This window comes from Danio rerio, chromosome 9 (assembly GCF_049306965.1).
Source record: "Danio rerio strain Tuebingen ecotype United States chromosome 9, GRCz12tu, whole genome shotgun sequence".
NCBI classification, from domain to species: domain Eukaryota; kingdom Metazoa; phylum Chordata; class Actinopteri; order Cypriniformes; family Danionidae; genus Danio; species Danio rerio.
This window is the reverse complement of record NC_133184.1, coordinates 40,150,644-40,170,259: the sequence shown is the minus strand read 5'-3', so window position 1 is coordinate 40,170,259 and position 19,616 is coordinate 40,150,644. Positions and strand designations below refer to the sequence as shown.

The 19,616-nt window shown below is 36.5% G+C and overlaps 1 protein-coding gene across 11 annotated transcripts; it reads right to left on the bottom strand.

Annotated features, from left to right (window-relative positions):
• Positions 1–45: 45 nt before the first annotated feature.
• cyp27a1.4 (cytochrome P450, family 27, subfamily A, polypeptide 1, gene 4) lies at positions 46–17,331 on the bottom strand. Of its 11 annotated transcripts, XM_073911601.1 has the most exons (11): positions 11,698–11,756; positions 11,532–11,586; positions 10,701–10,906; positions 8,713–8,903; positions 8,360–8,559; positions 4,895–5,092; positions 4,646–4,809; positions 1,214–1,380; positions 795–876; positions 489–689; positions 46–406 (listed from the first exon to the last, which is right to left on the bottom strand). In XM_073911601.1, the coding sequence occupies exons 3-11, from the start codon at positions 10,752–10,754 to the stop codon at positions 278–280; spliced, it is 1,386 nt and encodes a 461-aa protein (XP_073767702.1). In that variant the 5' UTR covers positions 10,755–10,906; positions 11,532–11,586; positions 11,698–11,756; the 3' UTR covers positions 46–277. The 11 variants fall into 11 exon arrangements, 7 of the variants coding, with proteins under 7 accessions (XP_073767702.1, XP_073767701.1, XP_073767699.1 ...); XM_073911600.1 differs by lacking the exons at positions 11,532–11,586; positions 11,698–11,756 and adding an exon at positions 17,250–17,331 and having other exon boundaries at positions 10,701–10,926; XM_073911598.1 differs by lacking the exons at positions 11,532–11,586; positions 11,698–11,756 and adding an exon at positions 17,250–17,331.
• Between the last annotated feature and the right edge of the window lie 2,285 nt (positions 17,332–19,616).

The window sequence follows — 19,616 nt, the reverse complement described above, 5'->3', positions numbered from 1 at the left end:
TATCCACAATTCCTGTTTCTCCAATAATGAACAAGAACACAGACATTTTGAATTCATTATAAAGTTTAATTGATTTTTACATCTATAAAATATTTTCATGGCTATTATCAGAATGAAATAAATATTATTGAGTGACAAAGTATATTCTTCATACTCTTGTACAGGGTCTTTAACAAAGAACAGAAGAATCATATTCAGTTAAAGCCGTTGACAAATTCACATGAATCACTTCAGCTGATAATTCCTTATGTACATATGCAGCTCATGTCTAGTTGAGCTATGTTTCAGTCTTCTGTCTCTCCACAAAGTGCAGATTGACCTTTTTGTTGGGAACAAGCACTGAACGAAAGTTTGCCTTAACTTCACCTACAGTCGGGTCTGGTCGCATTTCAAACAACTTGATTAGCTGCAATTAAAAACACAATCACAAACAGCACAATAATAATGCAATGTCACTGTCTGACACAGAACTGAAAAATAAATCTCACCCTTGCCAAAGCCAGATGCATTTCCAGTTCAGCAATGCGACGACCGACACAGGCTCTGACTCCAAATCCAAATGGGATTGACCCAAACGGGTTTGGTCTGGTTCTGCCGTCTCGCAGCCAGCGCTCAGGTTTGAACTTCTGTGGTTCTGGGAAGACTTTTTCATCGTGGCTGATTGCATAGTGGAACAGATTAAATGTGGTCTATTTCAACAAACGAAAAAGAAAAAAAATAATTGTATTTAGTGATGTTGATTACAAAATGGACAACATTTTGTTACTTCCTATCCTAACACGAGGCCAATTCACCTTTTTAGGAAAAAGGTATTCACCAATGATGACTTCACTTTCTGCAATAAGACGGGAATTTACAGGCACCACAGGATACAGTCTGCACAGAAAATTACATATGCAAACACATTATAAAGTAATAGTACAGAACATGTGCGCATGTATTTATGATTTTGACAAAAGTCTTGATAAATTTTTTTGTTTCTTTATTACTTATGTCTTTCCCCAATTATTTGAATTGTAGTACATCAGGGTTTTCCTTATATATTTTTTAATATAGTAGAAAAATCTTCCGCGTAGATAAAATATTTACACAGAGGAACAGTTCTTGTACAAAATAAGTGGTTTTACTGTATTTCTGATCAAATATCTGCAGCCATGGTAAGCATAATATAATAATTTTAATGCAATATATCACATTCAACATAATCCTCCACCTTAATGTTTCCTTGATGACGGCTTTGAGGAAAGGCATGCTGTTCACTTCTTCTGCTGTTGGGATTCTGTCACCCTTTAAGACCTTGGTTACCTCCTGATGCAAAGTCTCCTGAGCTGCTGGGTCTTTTGAGAGAAGATAAAGAGCCCACAACATGGTGTTGGAGGTCTAGAACATCATATCAAAAATAATCTTAAACCGTAGTTGTGATGACTTTTCTTTCCTATTATGACTATAGCATCAGACTGAAATAGCTTGTCAAGTAAGACAAAATGTGCACTAAGATTGCATTTTGTAAATTGTACAACCCTGAAAGTAAGAATAGGACTGGGTGGCATATATCAGTAGATTTTTTGTAATCGATATTATTTAAAAATATAATCTACTATGAATCTATGCATTATTTCCATTTTGCTGTCAGGGGTGCTTTCTGCATGTTAGTTTGCACTAAACTCAAATGGTTCGTTCACCCAAAAAATTACATATTTGTCATTAATTGCTCATCCTTACATCGTTCCAATGCCCTGAGACCTTCATTCATCTTCAGAACACAAATGAATACATTTTAGATGAAATCTGAGAGCTCTCTTAACTTCTATATAGAGTGGCGGCCATGGGAAGTTCAAAGAAACAGAACAAAAGCAAAGGAACCAGGTCCCAGTAAAGTACAGTATGTTCCACTGCTGACTAATGACTAGGGATGTCCCAATCAACTTTTTTTGCCCTCAAGTCCAAATCATTTGATTTTGACTATCTGCCTACACCGAAACCCGATCCAATACTTCTATAGTACATTAAAAAATAAAGAAGAATGCAGAAGCAGATCCAGGATGTTCCTTATTTTTTATTTAATTTACCTTATTTGACCATTTAGAGCAAAACAGACTGAGCAGCACTTCTGTGAGGGAGCTTAAACAATCAAGTAATAAATAACATCAATTCTTCACTTTGAACATTAGTGCAACAGTAAATATAAAAATAATCTAATACAAAAACAAAGAGCAGCTCAACTTAAAATACCCAGCAGGCAATCCTAAGTTTACCTATCTTACAGTTTGTTATGGCAATGTTGTCATCAAATTTATAATACCTCCAGACCGCAGACATTTAAGCTGCTTCCGTGTCCTACTTTGCCTGCATTCAACTAATAGCGTCTCTGCAACAAAGTGATGTCATGCTGCACACGTTGCTGTTTCTGTGTGAAGTCAAGAAAGAAGTCTAACTCTGTGCCACCACATAACTATATATGTGTTAAAAAATTATGACTATATATATATATATTATAAATTCTAGTCCTGATCGGGAGATAACATCCGATTATGATCAAGTCTGAATGATCAAGTCTGAATGATCAAGTCTGAATTATGATCAGGCCTGATTTCTGATCACATGATCGGATATAGACATCCCTAACAATGACAATTACATCATTTTGCCCATTGTACAGTGCATCCAGAATGTATTCATAGCGCTTCACTTTTTCCACATTTTTTTGCCCATTTCTCTTTGCAGAACCTCTCAAGCTCTATCAGGTTGGATGGAAAGTGACGATGTACAGCTATTTTCAGATCTCTCCAGAGATGTTCAATAGGATTTAGGTCTGGGCTCTGGCTGGGCCACTCAAAGACATTCACCAAGTTGTTGTGAAGCCACTCTATTAATATTTTGGCAGTGTGCTTTGGGTCATTGTCCTACTGGAAGATGAACTGTCGCCAGAGCACTCTGAAGCAGGTTTTCAAGTTTCTTATGGTCTAAGAGTCCTTCAGAGGCTTTTGGGCAAATTCTAGGCCGGGGAGTGGCTTCCGTCTGGCCACTCTACCATACAGGCTTGATTGGTGGATTGCTGCACAGATGGTTGTCCTTCTGTAAGGTTCTCCTCTATCCACAGAAGAACGCTGGAACTGGCCATCAGGTTATTGATCACCTCCCTGACTAAGGCCCTTCTTCCCCGATCACTCAGCTTAGATGGTCGGCCAGCTCTAGGAGGAGTCCTGGTGGTTCCAAACATCTTCCACTTACGGATGATGGAGGCCATTGTCCTCATTGGAACTTTCACAGCAGCAGAGATTTTTCTGTAACCTTCACTAGCCTTGTGCCTCGAGACAGTCTTGGAGGTCTACAGACAATTCCTTTGTCTTCCTGCTTGGTTTGTGCTTTGACATGCACTGTCAACTCTGGGACCTTACAGAGACAATTGTACGCCTTTTCAAATCATGTCCAATCAACTGAATTTACCACAGGTGAACTTGAGCTGCTAAAACATCTCAAGAATGTTCAGTGGAAACAGAACTTGAGCTCAATTTAGAGCTTCACGGCAAAGGCTATGAATACTTAAAGTATGTGCATGTGAATATTTAGCTTTTATATTTTTAATAAATTTGCAACAACTTCAAAAAATCTTTCTTCACATTGTCATTATGGGGTATTGTGTGTAGAATTTTGAGAAATAAATTAATTTAACCCATTTTGGAAAAAGGCTGTAACATAAAAAAAAATTTGGAGTAAGTGAATATGAATATGAATATGCGCTATGAATACTTTCTGGATGCACTGTAAATGTGCACCCTGACCTGAAGTAAAAGACACAGGCAAACAAAGTTGTCGTTTTGGGTTTTGGTAACACAAAAGTGCTTCATATGACTACAGTTGAACCCCTGAAGTCACATGGAATAATTTGACTTACGTTTTGGTTCCTTTTTGGACTTTAAATGTCTCTGGACCATTGCTGTCTATGGAGGATGAGAGAGTTCTCTGATTTCATCTAAAATATCTTAATTTGTGTACTTAGGATGAATGAAGCTCTCAGGGGATTTGAATGACATGAGGGAGAGAAATTAATAACAGAATTTTAATTTTTTTTATTTCAAACCCTTCTTGTTATAGGGTTTCTTTAGCAAAGATTAATAGTTTTACATTTTTCATTTATCTCTCGTGCTATTGACTTGCTTACTCTTAATGAAAACAGGTGGTCACTGTTTGTAGTACTACTGATGTTGTGTGAAGTCTAGTATATTTGTTGTGAATTGTCAAAATCTATTAAAAGGGCACAATATAGTTTTCATTAACAGCATTTTTGAGTGAATAAAACCTTTATTAAATGAGTGGCTAAAATATTTGTTGTTGGAAAATAAATGACATATTTTACACCTTCAACTAAATGCATCGTTACCATAGAAGCAAGTGTAAAGTGACAATCATAACAGGGTAATCAAAATAATTTAAATTGCTAATAATTCAAATAGAACTTCACCGTGAGAACGTTACACATACTGTATGTTACATATGCACATTTTCTAGAAAGAACCATGTATTTCTGTCAGTTTGCTTAATGGCCAGGAGTTGTTAATAACACAGCTTTCTGAATTCTAAACAGCCAATATTTAAAACTCTTACAAATGTTGTTTACATAGTCAAATCTATAGAAGCGTCTTACTGTGTCGACTCCAGCCAGCAGCACCTCAGATACACTTCCATAAACATCTTTGCAGCTCATCTTGCCACTAGAAAGCAGGTATGTGAGATACTCTCCAGCAACCTCCTGATTGGTATCTAGACGCGTCTGAATGGCCTCCATCTTCAAGTTAATCATTTTTGTGCCTATTAGTAATCCATATGTATCAACATCATCAAACTCCACAACAAATCTCTTGAAGTCAGTCTGAAGCTGATGTGTGAAGCTTACCGAACTTAAATATGCCATCCCAGCCATCAATGTACTTCTGCCAGAAAGGCAAATAATTGCGGGTCCAGTTGGGCAGAAGGGCCACGTGCATGTTGTAGGTGAACATTTGAGCAATGGAATTAATAAACTCTTGTGTCTCAGCAGGAATCTCTTTCTCCAGACAGCCAATGCGCGTCTCGAAGAGAATGGACGCAATCCCTGTGAAGAAAAGTATCTCAATTATTGTGGGAAAATTGAAAGCATGTTAAGAATGGTGATAAACTGGTATTCAAATTGACAGTAATAATATAAAGACAAAAGTTAGTTTTATTTAATGTAAGGCTTATAACATGACTCATAACATTATATCAGTGATCTTACAGCAGAATGATGACACTTAACTAATGAACTTTCTCTATAAAACAATAGAAAACATTCTTGCAACACTTAAATATATTACATTTTAATAAAAAACTTTGCATAGTAGGCAAATGTTACATAATTTATATAACTGCAGTGCAAAATATGAAGAAAGAAAAAATACAGACCCTACACTCTCAGACAAAATGGTACAATGTTGTACCAAAGAAGGTACAAACCCTTGACACTGGGGCAGTACCTTTTTATGGAACAGAATAGTACCTTAAGACAAAGAAACAAATTTGTACCATTGCAGTTTGTACCTTTAAGAACATGATTCATACCATCGGATACCAAAATGTACCTTCATCAAAGATACAGATGTTTTACCAGTTGTTTTGTATTATTGCACTATAAAACTTAAGAATTATTGTTTATGAGTTTCTTTAAACATATTCTTTTAAATAATGATTCATGTTTTAATATGGAAATTATTCATAAATCACTTTGCCTTTCCAGTAATATTTATTTTCATAGATATTGTAACAAAGAAGGAGTTGTCCAACACTTATGTACATTCTCAGAAATAAAGGTACAGGAGCTGTCACTGGGGCAGTACCTTTTCAAAATATACATATTAGTACCCAAATGTACCTAAAAAGTACCTCTGAAGTACCATTATGGACCCTTCAGGTAAAAATATGTACAGTTTGAAAAGGTACCGGCCCAGTGACAGCTCCTCTACCTTTATTTCTGAGAGTATACCTTTTCATGAGAACAATTATGTACCTTCATTTGAATTGTACCATAAAAGGCACAGAACAGCATCATAAGAGGTCTTTTTCTCTTATGATTTTCACCTTTGGTCAAATTTTACAAAGGTGAACAGTAACTTGTTTCATTTTTTTTTTCTTTTTACTAAAATAAATAAACTGTGTTTATTTTAAATTAAAGGTTGGAGTCAGTACGATTCATGCGATACTAGAGACTGGAGAAATGATAGAAGACACAGTAATGTTGATAAATCAGCTTTGCCATCAGAGAAATCGTTTACATTTTAAAATAAAAAAACAGGTATTTTAATTTGTAATACTACTTATTAAGAATATTACTGTTTTTACTGTAGTAAAAAATCTGATTAAGGTCTTGGAGAGCATAAAAGACTTCTATCAAAAACAAATGGTTTTAATCTTAGATACGTTGTACTAAAACATTTTTCATTTTAAATGTAACTAAACATAAACTATTTCACAACATATTTCTATAATAGGCTCACCAGCGCCTATTTTTCTTAAGGCAACTTAAGAAGAACCAGCTTTCACCAGCTGTCTTGGTGAACTTCTACCACTCAACAATAGAAAGCATCCTGACCAACTGCTTTACAGTCTGGTATGGAAGCTGCTCTGTTGCTGAGCGTAAGGCACTGCAGCGGGTGGTGAAAACTGCCCAACGCATCACAGGGACCACATTACCAGCTATACAGGGACAGACAAAAACCAGCAGACTGAGAGACAGCTTTTTCCCCAGAGCTGTCTCCCTTTTGAACTCTGCCTCTCACTGACTCTTTTGCCACCCCCCCCCCCCCCCAATACACCCTCTATTCTCCTCTAACTTATACTCCTCTCAATCACTGCACTATTTAACATTTGCACATTTAAAATTGCACCTATTCATTGCACTACATTGCACTAATTCACTTATTTGAACTGTACACACCCACTGCACATATACATTTGTAATCATGTTTGTTTATATGCACACTACTGATTATTAATAGCAACCTGTACATATATTCATCTATTGTAAATCTGTTTATAGCTAATATAACCTGTATATAATGTTCATAGTACATCCATCTGTAAATATCACCATAGTTTTTCTATAACATTTAACATATTACATAAACCATATAACATATATTTTTTCTATAACATAATATAGTTTTTCTATAACTGCACTTTAAGATCCCTCGGTTCCAGCTCGCATCTCAGCATGCCTGTCAGACATTTCACACTGCATGAAAGATCATTATCTTCAGCTTAACCTCACGAAAACAGAAATGCTTGAAGTTTCTGCCAACCCGACTCTACATCACAACTTTTCAATCCAGATGGACGGGGCAACCATTACTGCATCCAAAATGGTGAAAAGCCTTGGAGTAACGATTGATGACCAACTAAACTTCTCTGACCACATCTCTAGAGCTGCTCGATCGTGCAGATTCGCACTCTACACCATCAGAAAGGTTCAACCCTTTCTATCTGAACATGCAGCTCAACTCCTTGTTCAAGCTCTTGTTCTCTCCAGACTGGACTATTGCAGCTCTCTACTAGCCGGGCTTCCAGCTAACTCTATCAAACCTCTTCAGATGCTTCAGAACGCAGCAGCACGAGTGCTCTTTAATGAACCTAAAAGACCACATGTCACTCCACTACTCACACGTTTGCACTGGCTGCCAATTGCTGCTCGCATTAAATTCAAAGCTCTGATGTTTGCTTACAAAGTGATTTCTGGCTGCGCCCCTTATCTGCTCTTACTTCTGCAGATTTATAAGCCCTCCAGAAACTTGCGTTCTGTGAATGAATGTCGCCTCGTGGTTCTATCCCAAAGAGGGAAGAAAATGCTTTCCCGGACGCTCGTGCTCAATCTGCCCAGTTGGTGGAATGAACGGCAGAGTCACTCGCTGTCTTTTAAAAATGACTAAAAACTCAACTATTTAGTCTTTACTTTCCTTACTAATATGCAATTCCCTCTCTGACTCCTCCACTAACTACAAAAAAAATACTAATGTTTTGCTTCTTACACTTTCTTTACACACCTGAAACGTGCCTACAGCACTTATTCATTGTTGCTCTTATAGTTGTGTAAATTGCTTCCTTGTCCTCATTTATAAGTCTCTTTGTAAGTCGCCTTGTTGTACATGTGTAATGACAATAAAGTTAAATCTAATCTAATCTATAATTGCTCATGTTGCATTTTTTTTAGCAATTGTCACATTTTTTAAAGAATTACTTGGACTTTGTTTCATCTTGTAATGTCAGGCTACTCACTAATTACCCTTTTGGGAATATGTACTTTACTTCTACTTAAGGGATTTAGTTTCACACAGTAATAAAGTGGAAATACCTTCAAGGGAGAATCTGTAAAGCTCATTGGTCAGATTAGAGACCAGATCCCCTGTAGGACTCATCTCCCGCAGATAGTAAATGCGTTTGATGAAGTCTGTGATCACTGCATTCACCACATCTCCATACTGAAGCGAGTCCTTTGGATGCAGCATGCGTTTGTTCAGCACCGCCCGCAGTTTGTACCATTTCTCTCCTTCTCTGTTGAACAACACAGTCTCTTTTCAGATGAGCAACAAAACAGCACAACTTGATAAGAGTTCATTACATTATACAACACATAACAGCTACAATAGCCAAATGTACTCTGGCCTCATAAAACATGTGTTATTTATACAAATCATTTGTTTTTACTCTGTGAAAGGGCCATAGCTAATGCCTCTTAAGTCCCGATGCTCTGTCCACAGAGTCATGTATCCTCTGCATGGATATTTCTCATCTTTTCGAAGAAGTTCTTCCAGTAGCTCCACACTGGTTATTGAAATTCCTTGGAGGTTTCCAGCATTAATTTTCCACAAGGGGCCATAAACCTGTTTTTGATATAACTGGAGAGATTAAAAAAGATGTAAAACATAAGCAAGAAGTCCTTGTGGTCTTAAATAGTAATTATTACACATCTATTAGCCCACAGATGATTACACATCTCCAAATCCATTCAGAGCAGGTAACAAACAATCACAACTAGCTATTTAAAAAAAGTGTTCAGTTTTACATGACAGCCGATTCTTTTCAATTCAGTAAAACACCTGACAGTCTGAGGACATAAACAATACCAATAATGTCAAGAGCCGGGATGGATTTATTTTATGATACATGTATTTCAAATAAAAAATAGCATTTTTTCATTTTTATTTTATAGTGTTCATGAAAACAGGTTCATATTTTGTATCAAAATACTTTAGAGTCTTGTATTTTTAAAATACTGTAAAATACTTTGTAAGGAGTCTGAATGATGACATCATAATAATGCAGCCTCAGATTGATTCTTAGTTATTTGCAGAGGCTTGAGATCAGACCAGAACACTGATTAAGAAGGTGGTCAATGCTTAGAGTATGGATGAAAATTATGCAACACACATAAAGAAAATAACAGACAGATGACAACAATAGTCAACAATCATTGAAAATAGTAAAATGCACAATGCTAAGACGACGAGTAATATATAATGAGTGTGCAATTCAGCATCAGCATCTTTGCTTAATAAATGAGATAGAATAAAATCTCAGTCCTTAAAAAACAGGATAAGGAGCCCTCAGAACATAATCATTCTCAGTCTCAGTGCTGCAGGTGGAAATGCAGAGGAAGTTTAGAAATATAAAACACCTAAAGATGGTGTATTGGTGTTCACTAAGGGGGTAAACTGAGTCACTTCCAGTTAAAGAAGAACTGAAAACATCTTAGAATAATGAGTATACTGTACAAATAATAGTAGTTTTGGAGGGATTGCTGATGTAGATGCCAAGAAAGCAAGACAAAAATACAAATAGGTCCGACAGTGGCGATTCCTGCAATACTTGGTATTGGCCATTTCAAATGCCAGTAGATGATCTGCAGATGCAGTGTACATGGCACAATACACAAATATTTAATAATACTCAAGTCCTTAAAGACTGGTTAAAAACCCCAGACTCCCGATACACGGCAGCAGCAGGATATATATGAAGAGTTTATTTGCAAAAACTGATAACTCAACATTTTAGAGATATGATGTTTTACTTTTTGCATTGAAGAGTATAATTGCAAAAAACATGATTTATGAAAACGACTTAAACTATTTTAGTAGATTTCAGAAATCATGTTTTGCATTAGGTGTTAAAGATTTCAATTGCAAAAAAAAAATCTTTAATGAAAAAAAAAAAAAAACTCTTCATACATTACCCTTTTAAAATATAAGATTCTTAAGATTGTTGCAGTTTCACTGGCCACACAATGGATGGAAACACAATAAAGAGATATAGTACTAGGTTCAAACTCATCTGCATTACATGGTATTTACAGTGATTAAGGAGATCATCTTCAAGACAGGACTTTCTGTATGAAATTTGTTCAAACGTTATGCTAAAATGAAAGAGAAAGTCAATTTAATGGTGAAGGGATTGATTATATAGGCATATTAATTGAGGGTTTGCCAAGAAATGTCATGCTCCCATAAAAGTGTTTTGTATTATTTTCAAAATACAGTTTTTTATTTTAATACATATCTGGGTACTGTATTTTGTAGTTTATTTTTATACACGTAAAACTGAGATATTATATATTAAAATACATTTCAGCCTATCCCTGGTCAAGAGTCCAGCAGATAGGTACAATCACATGATAAACAAATACTATTTCTTTATACCTGTAGCTCATGTACGCTGTTGAGGTACCCTTTGAAGAGCATTTGATACAACATGGTAAAGATTTTGATCTCTGGAAGGTCAGCCTCAGTCTTCAGCTTTCTGTGGCCGTCCTGGACACTGACAGAAGCAGCCGCAGAATTTCCTGCTGCTCTCCTGAAGCCTGTGGCCGCTGTCGTGGGTCTCAGAAAACACCATCCGAGCCTTTCTGCAGAGCTCAAAGCAAAACTAACAGCCATTATGGACACAGAACGAAGAATGAGGTTAACGACACCGATAGGAACGGGAGGGAGAGGGAGGTGGGACGAAAAGACTCTCTGGTTAACCCTTCACTGCCTGTTGTAATAATACGAGTTCTTTTGAAAATGTTAATTTTTATTATAATTAATACTAGAGGATGACATTTAAAATCTTGTCTAGCTAGCACATGTCCTTATGTCGTTACAAACTGTTGGGATTTCTGTAGCACTAATACTCCTGCAGTTTTCTTGTGGTAGTGTGTGGTTTCACTTAAACATTTCTGTGGTACCACAGGATTATGTTGTTTAGTATGTGATACTCCTGTAGTATTCTAGATGTATTAGATTACGTTTTAAATATAACAGGTTTGTATTTGAAAAAATATATATATATATATATTAAATTCAAGATTTATTGAAAAGTTCCTATTTAAATAAGGTATATGCCGTGCTAGTGCTGTTTCCATGCTGATATGGCGGGGGAAATGTAATTTAATGCAGTGCTTCTTGTACAATCTGAGAGCCACTTTAAATCGGATATCACTCAGCTTGTGGAGATCGCTGACTTTGAAAGAAAACAGACCTTAAACGCACCGGATTATGCATTGGCATTCAATTAGCCGGAAACGCTTAATTTACACCATGGATGCTGTAAAAGGAACCGTATAAAGTATCTCAGAATATTACACAGCACCAAAAATGTAAAAATATATATTAAATATATGTAATATATTTTTGTCCACAGCAGACAGCAACTCGCCCTGACGCAGATTCCCGAGTCGTGGTCCAATCAGGTGAGCCCTCCTCAGCGCTCGCTATGACAACGAGACAACAGTGACGTGCCTTGTAGAAATTTGCATATGCATTCCTATAAAGCTCGTGTGCTCTCTGTCAGCGCTGTCAGTTCGCCCGGTGTAGCTGCTTGTACTTGACCAAGGTGAGTTCAATACCGACGGTACGAGTGGAGCTACGCCAAACTCACGAAGTCCGCTTCGTGATGCTTCACCCGGGCCCGTCTGTGCTGTAGTTCCTTGCGGTTTGCGTACATAAACGCAATATCGCGAAGAACATTACGTGTTTGTTGCTCGAAATGTGCCGCCGAGCAACATCCAGTGAATACTGGCACGGCCTGGCGCCCGGTCTTTCCGTGCACTCCCTGGGGCGAGGCGGCCTTTGAGCCCTAGGCAGGGAGCAAACAACCCCCGAGGACCCTCAGGGAAACACGGGCGGCCGGTAGTGGGACCTCGCTGCGAGGGTTATGGTGGGTGGGAGTAGCGAGGCCCACTCATCTTCTATTTTAAACTATAGTTTCAAACTTTAGTTTACTATAGTTTGAAATAGAAACCATGGTAACTGTTATGATTAAACCTTTAGCAAAGAGCTTAGAATGACCAAGAGCAACAGACCCGGTTTCCGCCATTTTGAAGTGATAGCGATCGCTCGTCATTGCTGTCGCGATGGAAAGCAGCTGCTTTGTTTTTATTTAATTCATTCAAAAAGCGCGTTATTGTTTCCCAAATTGTAGAGTGTCGCCTCTCGGTAATTCTATGCTCTTTGCTCCATGTCTGACTGTTGTAATGTTTTGCTTTGTTTTTCAGCTCAGTTGTTGAGCAAAGAAGGACTATTGAAGACAACAGTTGAAGACAACCGCGGGTTATATTCACGAGCGCGCGCATTATAATGTTTCCGGGCTGTTTTCTGAAAGTGTGTCTTGTTTAGATAAGTTTGCATGTCAAACTAAATAAACTATACTCTTTCTAAACACCTGTCTCGTGTTTTATTTGTCCTCTACAGCAATGCACTGATATATAAGTCTGTTGAATGCATTTGTATGCAACATGGTTTGACAATACAGAAGTCTAACAAATAAATAGTTGTTATAAATGTACTTTCATTAGTCAACATTTGCTGTTATGGTTGTTTCACAACTATATTTATTATTATTATTATTCTGTATGTTTAAAACCAGCAAATTATACTATATATTTAACATGTCACACATATTTACTGTTATTTTAAAATTTGCCAAATAAAATGTCCCAAGACAAGAATTGGTGTTGTTTTGGTTTTATGTCAACCTACTGTAGGTTTTAGGTTGACTTTAATTTTGGCTTAGTTGCCAGAAAGATACATAAAACTGTTAACATCTGTACATTATGGCAGTATGCAATATACAATAAATGTAAGAAGTTATATGAGGAGAGGCTAACTAGCAAACAATGTAGCTTTCAAGTACACAGTTCAAGATAACAACAATATAACTTAAAACACAGCCTTATTTTAGAAACCCTCAAAAACATTTGAACACATTTTACTTACTCATTGTAGATTCTTATTTAAAGCCTAAAACATATCAGACTCTACATCTGAATTGATGGACAGAGAATAGAGCACACTCAGCAGTAAACAAATCAAACACCTGACTCCCTTAAAGGGCCAGCATTTTCTGAAAACTTTTTCTAACACCTTTGTGTTTAGAATAAGACAGACAGCCTGTGGGAGTGTGTGGAGATGCCTAAATCATTGTTTTCAGCCTTCAAAATGCACGTCTCTATAATTAGCAACATAAAGCATCAGAGTGGCTGCGACAGTAATGGTTGAACAGTAATTTGCTATTTATTGTCAAAGTTACTATCTGTAATGAGTACATAAAATAAATTACTGTAATTTATTCTTTGCACTACACAATTTCATACAAAGTCTACTCCTTTTACAGTAAAATACTGTTTCCTTTTATTACAGCAAAACACTGGCTATTTTACTGTTATTTACTGCACAATCTACAGGGTAACACTGCAGTTATACTAATTAAACACACCTGATCAAACTAAATCTAAAGGTAGTGCGTTGAAGCAGGGCTGGAACTAAATTCTGCTGGGCTGCGGCCCTCCAGGAGTTTGACATTCCTGGTACATAGCATATTTTCAAAGGAACTGCCTACATTTATCACAATCATGCACATATCATTGAATAAAAACAATAAAAATATAAAAACTTCATCCAAAGCAAAAAAATAAATTAATAATAATAATAAATATTCTGATCCTCATGTTGTTCCAAACCTGTAGTAATAAAAAAGAAATAAAATAAAATAACGTAAAGACTCACTAGTTAACCCTTCACTATCTGTTTTACTATAATACGAGGAGTTCTTTTGAAAATGTGAATTTTTATGATAATTAATACTAGAGGATGACATTTAAAATATTGTCTAGCTAGCACATGCCCTTATGTCGTTACAAACTGTTGGGCTTTTCTGTAGCACAAAAGTTGGACTTAAGTTCGCTTCTGGTGTGCGACCAGCTTTACAAAAATGTCCTGTGGTAATCCTGTGGTATTTCAGCAGTACAACATAAATTTACCACACAAAAAAATGAGCAAAGCTAATTATGACAGGATTACTACAGCACTTTCTGCAGTAAAATTTCACAGGAATTTACCATTGGATGAAGTATCTCTGTTGTTTTTGTGTGGTAATACCAACACAGCTAAATATCACAGGACTGCTACAGCAATTTCTGCAGTACAATATCACAAGAATTAGCTTTTTTATTCTGTCTTTTTCTAAAACATTTTTTTTCTCAGTGCAAGGTAAAATCAGTATGTTCTGCATTTAAGTCGTTTAATTAAGAAATACCTATTCTTACAAAGTAACATCACATGTATTCATATTCATTGTAAAAACTTTTCAGTGTGCAAATGTTTGTGTACTGGAATAAATTTGCAATTGAAACAACAAGATGACCGACACCCTCCATTACAACATTACCTGCGGTATTCTATGTGGTAAACCATTAAATGTTATGTGGTAACTGTGTAGTACTTTGTTGTTTTTTGGGACGTTACCACAGGATTCTGTGCTGTACAGTATGTAATACTCCTGTTCTTGTGGTAGTGTGTGGTATCACTTAAACATTTCTGTGGCACCACAGAAGTCTGTTGCTTAGTATGTAATACTCCTGTAGTATTCTAGATATATTAGATGTATATAAGTTCCTATATAGGGTATATACCGAGCTAGTGCTGTTTCCATGCTGAAACACTTCCGGTGACCTGTTATTGTGAACTTTTTTCTCCATTTTATACGGTTCCTTATACAGCATCGATGTTAAACGCACCGGATTATGCATTAATTGGCATTCAATTCGCCGGAAACGCTTAATTTACACCATGGATGCTGTAAAAGGAACCGTATAAAGTATCTCAGAATATTACACAGCACCAAAAATGTAAAAATATATATTGAATATATGTAATATATTTTTGTCCAAAGCAGACAGCAACTCGCCCTGACGCAGATTACCGAGTCGTGGTCCAATCAGGTGAGCCCTCCTCAGCGCTCGCCATGACAACGAGACAACAGTGACGTACCTTGTAAAAATTTGCATATGCATTCCTATAAAGCTCGTGTGCTCTCTGTCAGCGCTGTCAGTTCGCCCGGTGTAGCAGCTTGTACTTGACCAAGGTGAGTTCAAAACCGACGGTACGAGTGGAGCTACGCCAAACTCACGAAGTCCGCTTCGTGATGCTTCACCCGGGCCCGTCTGTGCTGTAGTTCCTTGCGGTTTGCGTACATAAACGCAATATCGCGAAGAACATTACGTGTTTGTTGCTCGAAATGTGCCGCCGAGCAACATCCAGTGAATACTGGCACGGCCTGGCGCCCGGTCTTTCCGTGCACTCCCTGGGGCGAGGCGGCCTTTGAGCCCTAGGCAGGGAGCAAACAACCCCCGAGGACCCTCAGGGAAACACGGGCGGCCGGTAGTGGGACCTCGCTGCGAGGGTTATGGTGGGTGGGAGTAGCGAGGCCCACTCATCTTCTATTTTAAACTATAGTTTCAAACTTTAGTTTACTATAGTTTGAAATAGAAACCATGGTAACTGTTATGATTAAACCTTTAGCAAAGAGCTTAGAATGACCAAGAGCAACAGACCCGGTTTCCGCCATTTTGAAGTGATAGCGATCGCTCGTCATTGCTGTCGCGATGGAAAGCAGCTGCTTTGTTTTTATTTAATTCATTCAAAAAGCGCGTTATTGTTTCCCAAATTGTAGAGTGTCGCCTCTTGGTAATCCTATGCTTTTTGCTCCATGTCTGACTGTTGTAATGTTTTGCTTTGTTTTTCAGCTCAGTTGTTGAGCAAAGAAGGACTATTGAAGACAACAGTTGAAGACAACCGCGGGTTATATTCACGAGCGCGCGCATTATAATGTTTCCGGGCTGTTTTCTGAAAGTGTGTCTTGTTTAGATAAGTTTGCATGTCAAACTAAATAAACTATACTCTTTCTAAACACATGTCTCGTGTTTTATTTGTCCTCTACAGCAATGCACTGACATATAAGTCTGTTGAATGCATTTGTATGCAACATGGTTTGACAATACAGAAGTCTAACAAATAAATAGTTGTTATAAATGTACTTTCATTAGTCAACATTTGCTGTTATGGTTGTTTCATAACTATATTTTTTATTATTATTATTCTGTATGTTTAAAACCAGCAAATTATACTATATATTTAACATGTCACATATACTTACTGTTATTTTAAAATTTGCCAAATAAAATGTCCTAAGACAAGAATGGGTGTTGTTTTGGTTTTATGTCAACCTACTGTAGGTTTTAGGTTGACTGCAGCAGGTATAGGCATTATACACACACACAAACACACACACACACAAAGTGCTGCGGTGAAATGTGTTACTCTCTCCTCAATGCTGACCATGCAAAAAAAAAAAAAAAAACTAATTATTTTAAATGTTAAAGTTTAAAATAATTAAAAACTGTGTCAATTCTCAATAAAAAGCTACAAATAATTATAAAAACAAAAATAAAGTCGGCAACACCGAAAAACCAAAGAATCCAATATTTTATTGTTATAATTATTATTTACTTAAAAAATCTCATGACAACAAACTTTTCTATTGTTTCTAATATAAATTCATAGGTGGAAACACAGCTCTGAAAAATACTTAGCAACAAACTCACAACCTGGGAGCTGACAGTGGAGCTTTTGTGTGTGGATGGTTAAGTGTATCATATGTTTTTGTGATTCCCTGTGATGATTTCTGTGCACATGTTACCTTACTGAGGCGATGGAATTTAATTTTGGCTTAGTTGCCAGAAAGATACATAAAACTGTTAACATCTGTACATTATGGCAGTATGCCATATACAATAAATGTATTTGGTATAGGAGAGGCTAACTAGCTAACAATGTAGCTTTCAAGTACACAGTTCAAGATAACAACAATATAACTTAAAACACAGCCTTATTTTAGAAACCCTCAAAAACATTTGAACACATTTTACTTACTCATTGTAGATTCTTATTTAAAGCCTAAAACATATCAGACTCTACATCTGAATTGATGGACAGAGAATAAAGCACACTCAGCAGTAAACAAATCAAACACCTGACTCCCTTAAAGGGCCAGCATTTTCTGAAAACTTTTTCTAACACCTTTGTGTTTGGAATAAGACAGACAGCCTGTGGGAGTGTGTGGAGATGCCTAAATCATTGTTTTCAGCCTTCAAAATGCACGTCTCTATAATTAGCAACATAAAGCATCAGAGTGGCTGCGACAGTAATGGTTGAACAGTAATTTGCTATTTATTGTCAAAGTTACTATCTGTAACGAGTACATAAAATAAATTACTGTAATTTATTCTTTGCACTACACAATTTCATACAAAGTCTACTCCTTTTACAGTAAAATACTGTTTCCTTTTATTACAGCAAAACACTGGCTATTTTACAGTTATTTACTGCACAATCTACAGGGTAACACTGCAGTTATACTAATTAAACACACCTGATCAAACTAAATCTTAAGGTAGTGTGTTGAAGCAGGGCTGGAACTAAATTCTGCTGGGCTGCGGCCCTCCAGGAGTTTGACATCCCTGGTACATAGCATATTTTCAAAGGAACTGCCTACATTTATCACAATCATGCACATATCATTGAATAAAAACAATAAAAATATAAAAACTTCATCCAAAGCAAAAAAATAAATTAATAATAATAATAATAATAAATATTCTGATCCTCATGTTGTTCCAAACCTGTAGTAATAAAAAAGAAATAAAATAAAATAACGAAAAGACTCACTAGTTAACCCTTCACTATCTGTTTTACTATAATACGAGGAGTTCTTTTGAAAATGTGAATTTTTTTATAATTAATACTAGAGGATGACATTTAAAATATTGTCTAGCCAGCACATGCCCTTATGTCGTTACAAACTGTTGGGCTTTTCTGTAGCACAAAAGTTGGACTTAAGTTCGCTTCTGGTGTGCGACCGGCTTTACAAAAATGTCCTGTGGTAATCCTGTGGTATTTCAGCAGTACAACATAAATTTACCACACAAAAAAAATGAGCAAAGCTAAATATGACAGGATTACTACAGCACTTTCTGCAGTAAAACTTCACAGGAATTTACCATTGGATGAAGTATCTCTGTTGTTTTTGTGTGGTAATACCAACACAGCTAAATATCACAGGACTGCTACAGCAATTTCTGCAGTACAATATCACAAGAATTAGCTTTTTTATTCTGTCTTTTTCTAAAACATTTTTTTTTTCTCAGTGCAAGGTAAAATCAGTATGTTCTGCATTTAAGTCGTTTAATTAAGAAATACCTATTCTTACAAAGTAACATCACATGTATTCATATTTATTGTAAAAACTTTTCAGTGTGCAAATGTTTGTGTACTGGAATAAATTTGCAATTGAAACAACAAGATGACCGACACCCTCCATTACAAACATTACCTGCGGTATTCTATGTGGTAAACCATCAAATGTTATGTGGTAACTGTGTAGTACTTTGTTGTTTTTTGGGACGTTTTACCACAGGATTCTGTGCTGTACAGTATGTAATACTCCTGTAGTATTCTTGTGGTAGTGTGTGGTATCACTTTCATGTTTTGGTAGTATTTACCACAGGATTCTGTTATACAATATGTAATATTCCTGGGATATTCTTGTGGTAGAGTGTGTGGTATTACTGTTATATTCCTGTAATATTTTTGTGGTAGCATGTGGTATTTCATGTGGTAAACCATCAAATGTACAAAACAAAAATCATGTGATAATTGTGTAGTACTTTGTTGTTTTTTTGGGACGTTTTACCACAGGATTCTGTGTTGTACAGTATGTAATACTCCTGCGGTATTCTTGTAGTAGTGTGTGGTATCACTTAAACATTTCTGTGGCACCACAGAAGTCTGTTGCTTAGTATGTAATACTCCTGTAGTATTCTAGATATATTAGATGTATATAAGTTCCTATTTAAATAGGGTATATGCCGAGCTAGTGCTGTTTCCATGCTGAAACACTTCCGGTGACCTGTTATTGTGAACTTTTTTTCCATTTTATACGGTTCCTTATACAGCATCGATGTTGTAATGTCATTAAAATACATTCAGTTAAATAAACTTTTGCATTAATTTAGTTGCTCAAGCGTAAAACGAGACAAAAAGCTGTTTACTCGCACGCGCCCGTCAGAATCGGCAGGCTAACGCAGAAGCTCCATTGAATATACTGGGGTAAAATATATTGCTCACATTATAAGGATATGGCGGGGGAAATGTAATTTAATGCAGTGCTTCTTGTACAATCTGAGAGCCACTTTAAATCGGATATCACTCAGCTTGTGGAGATCGCTGACTTTGAAAGAA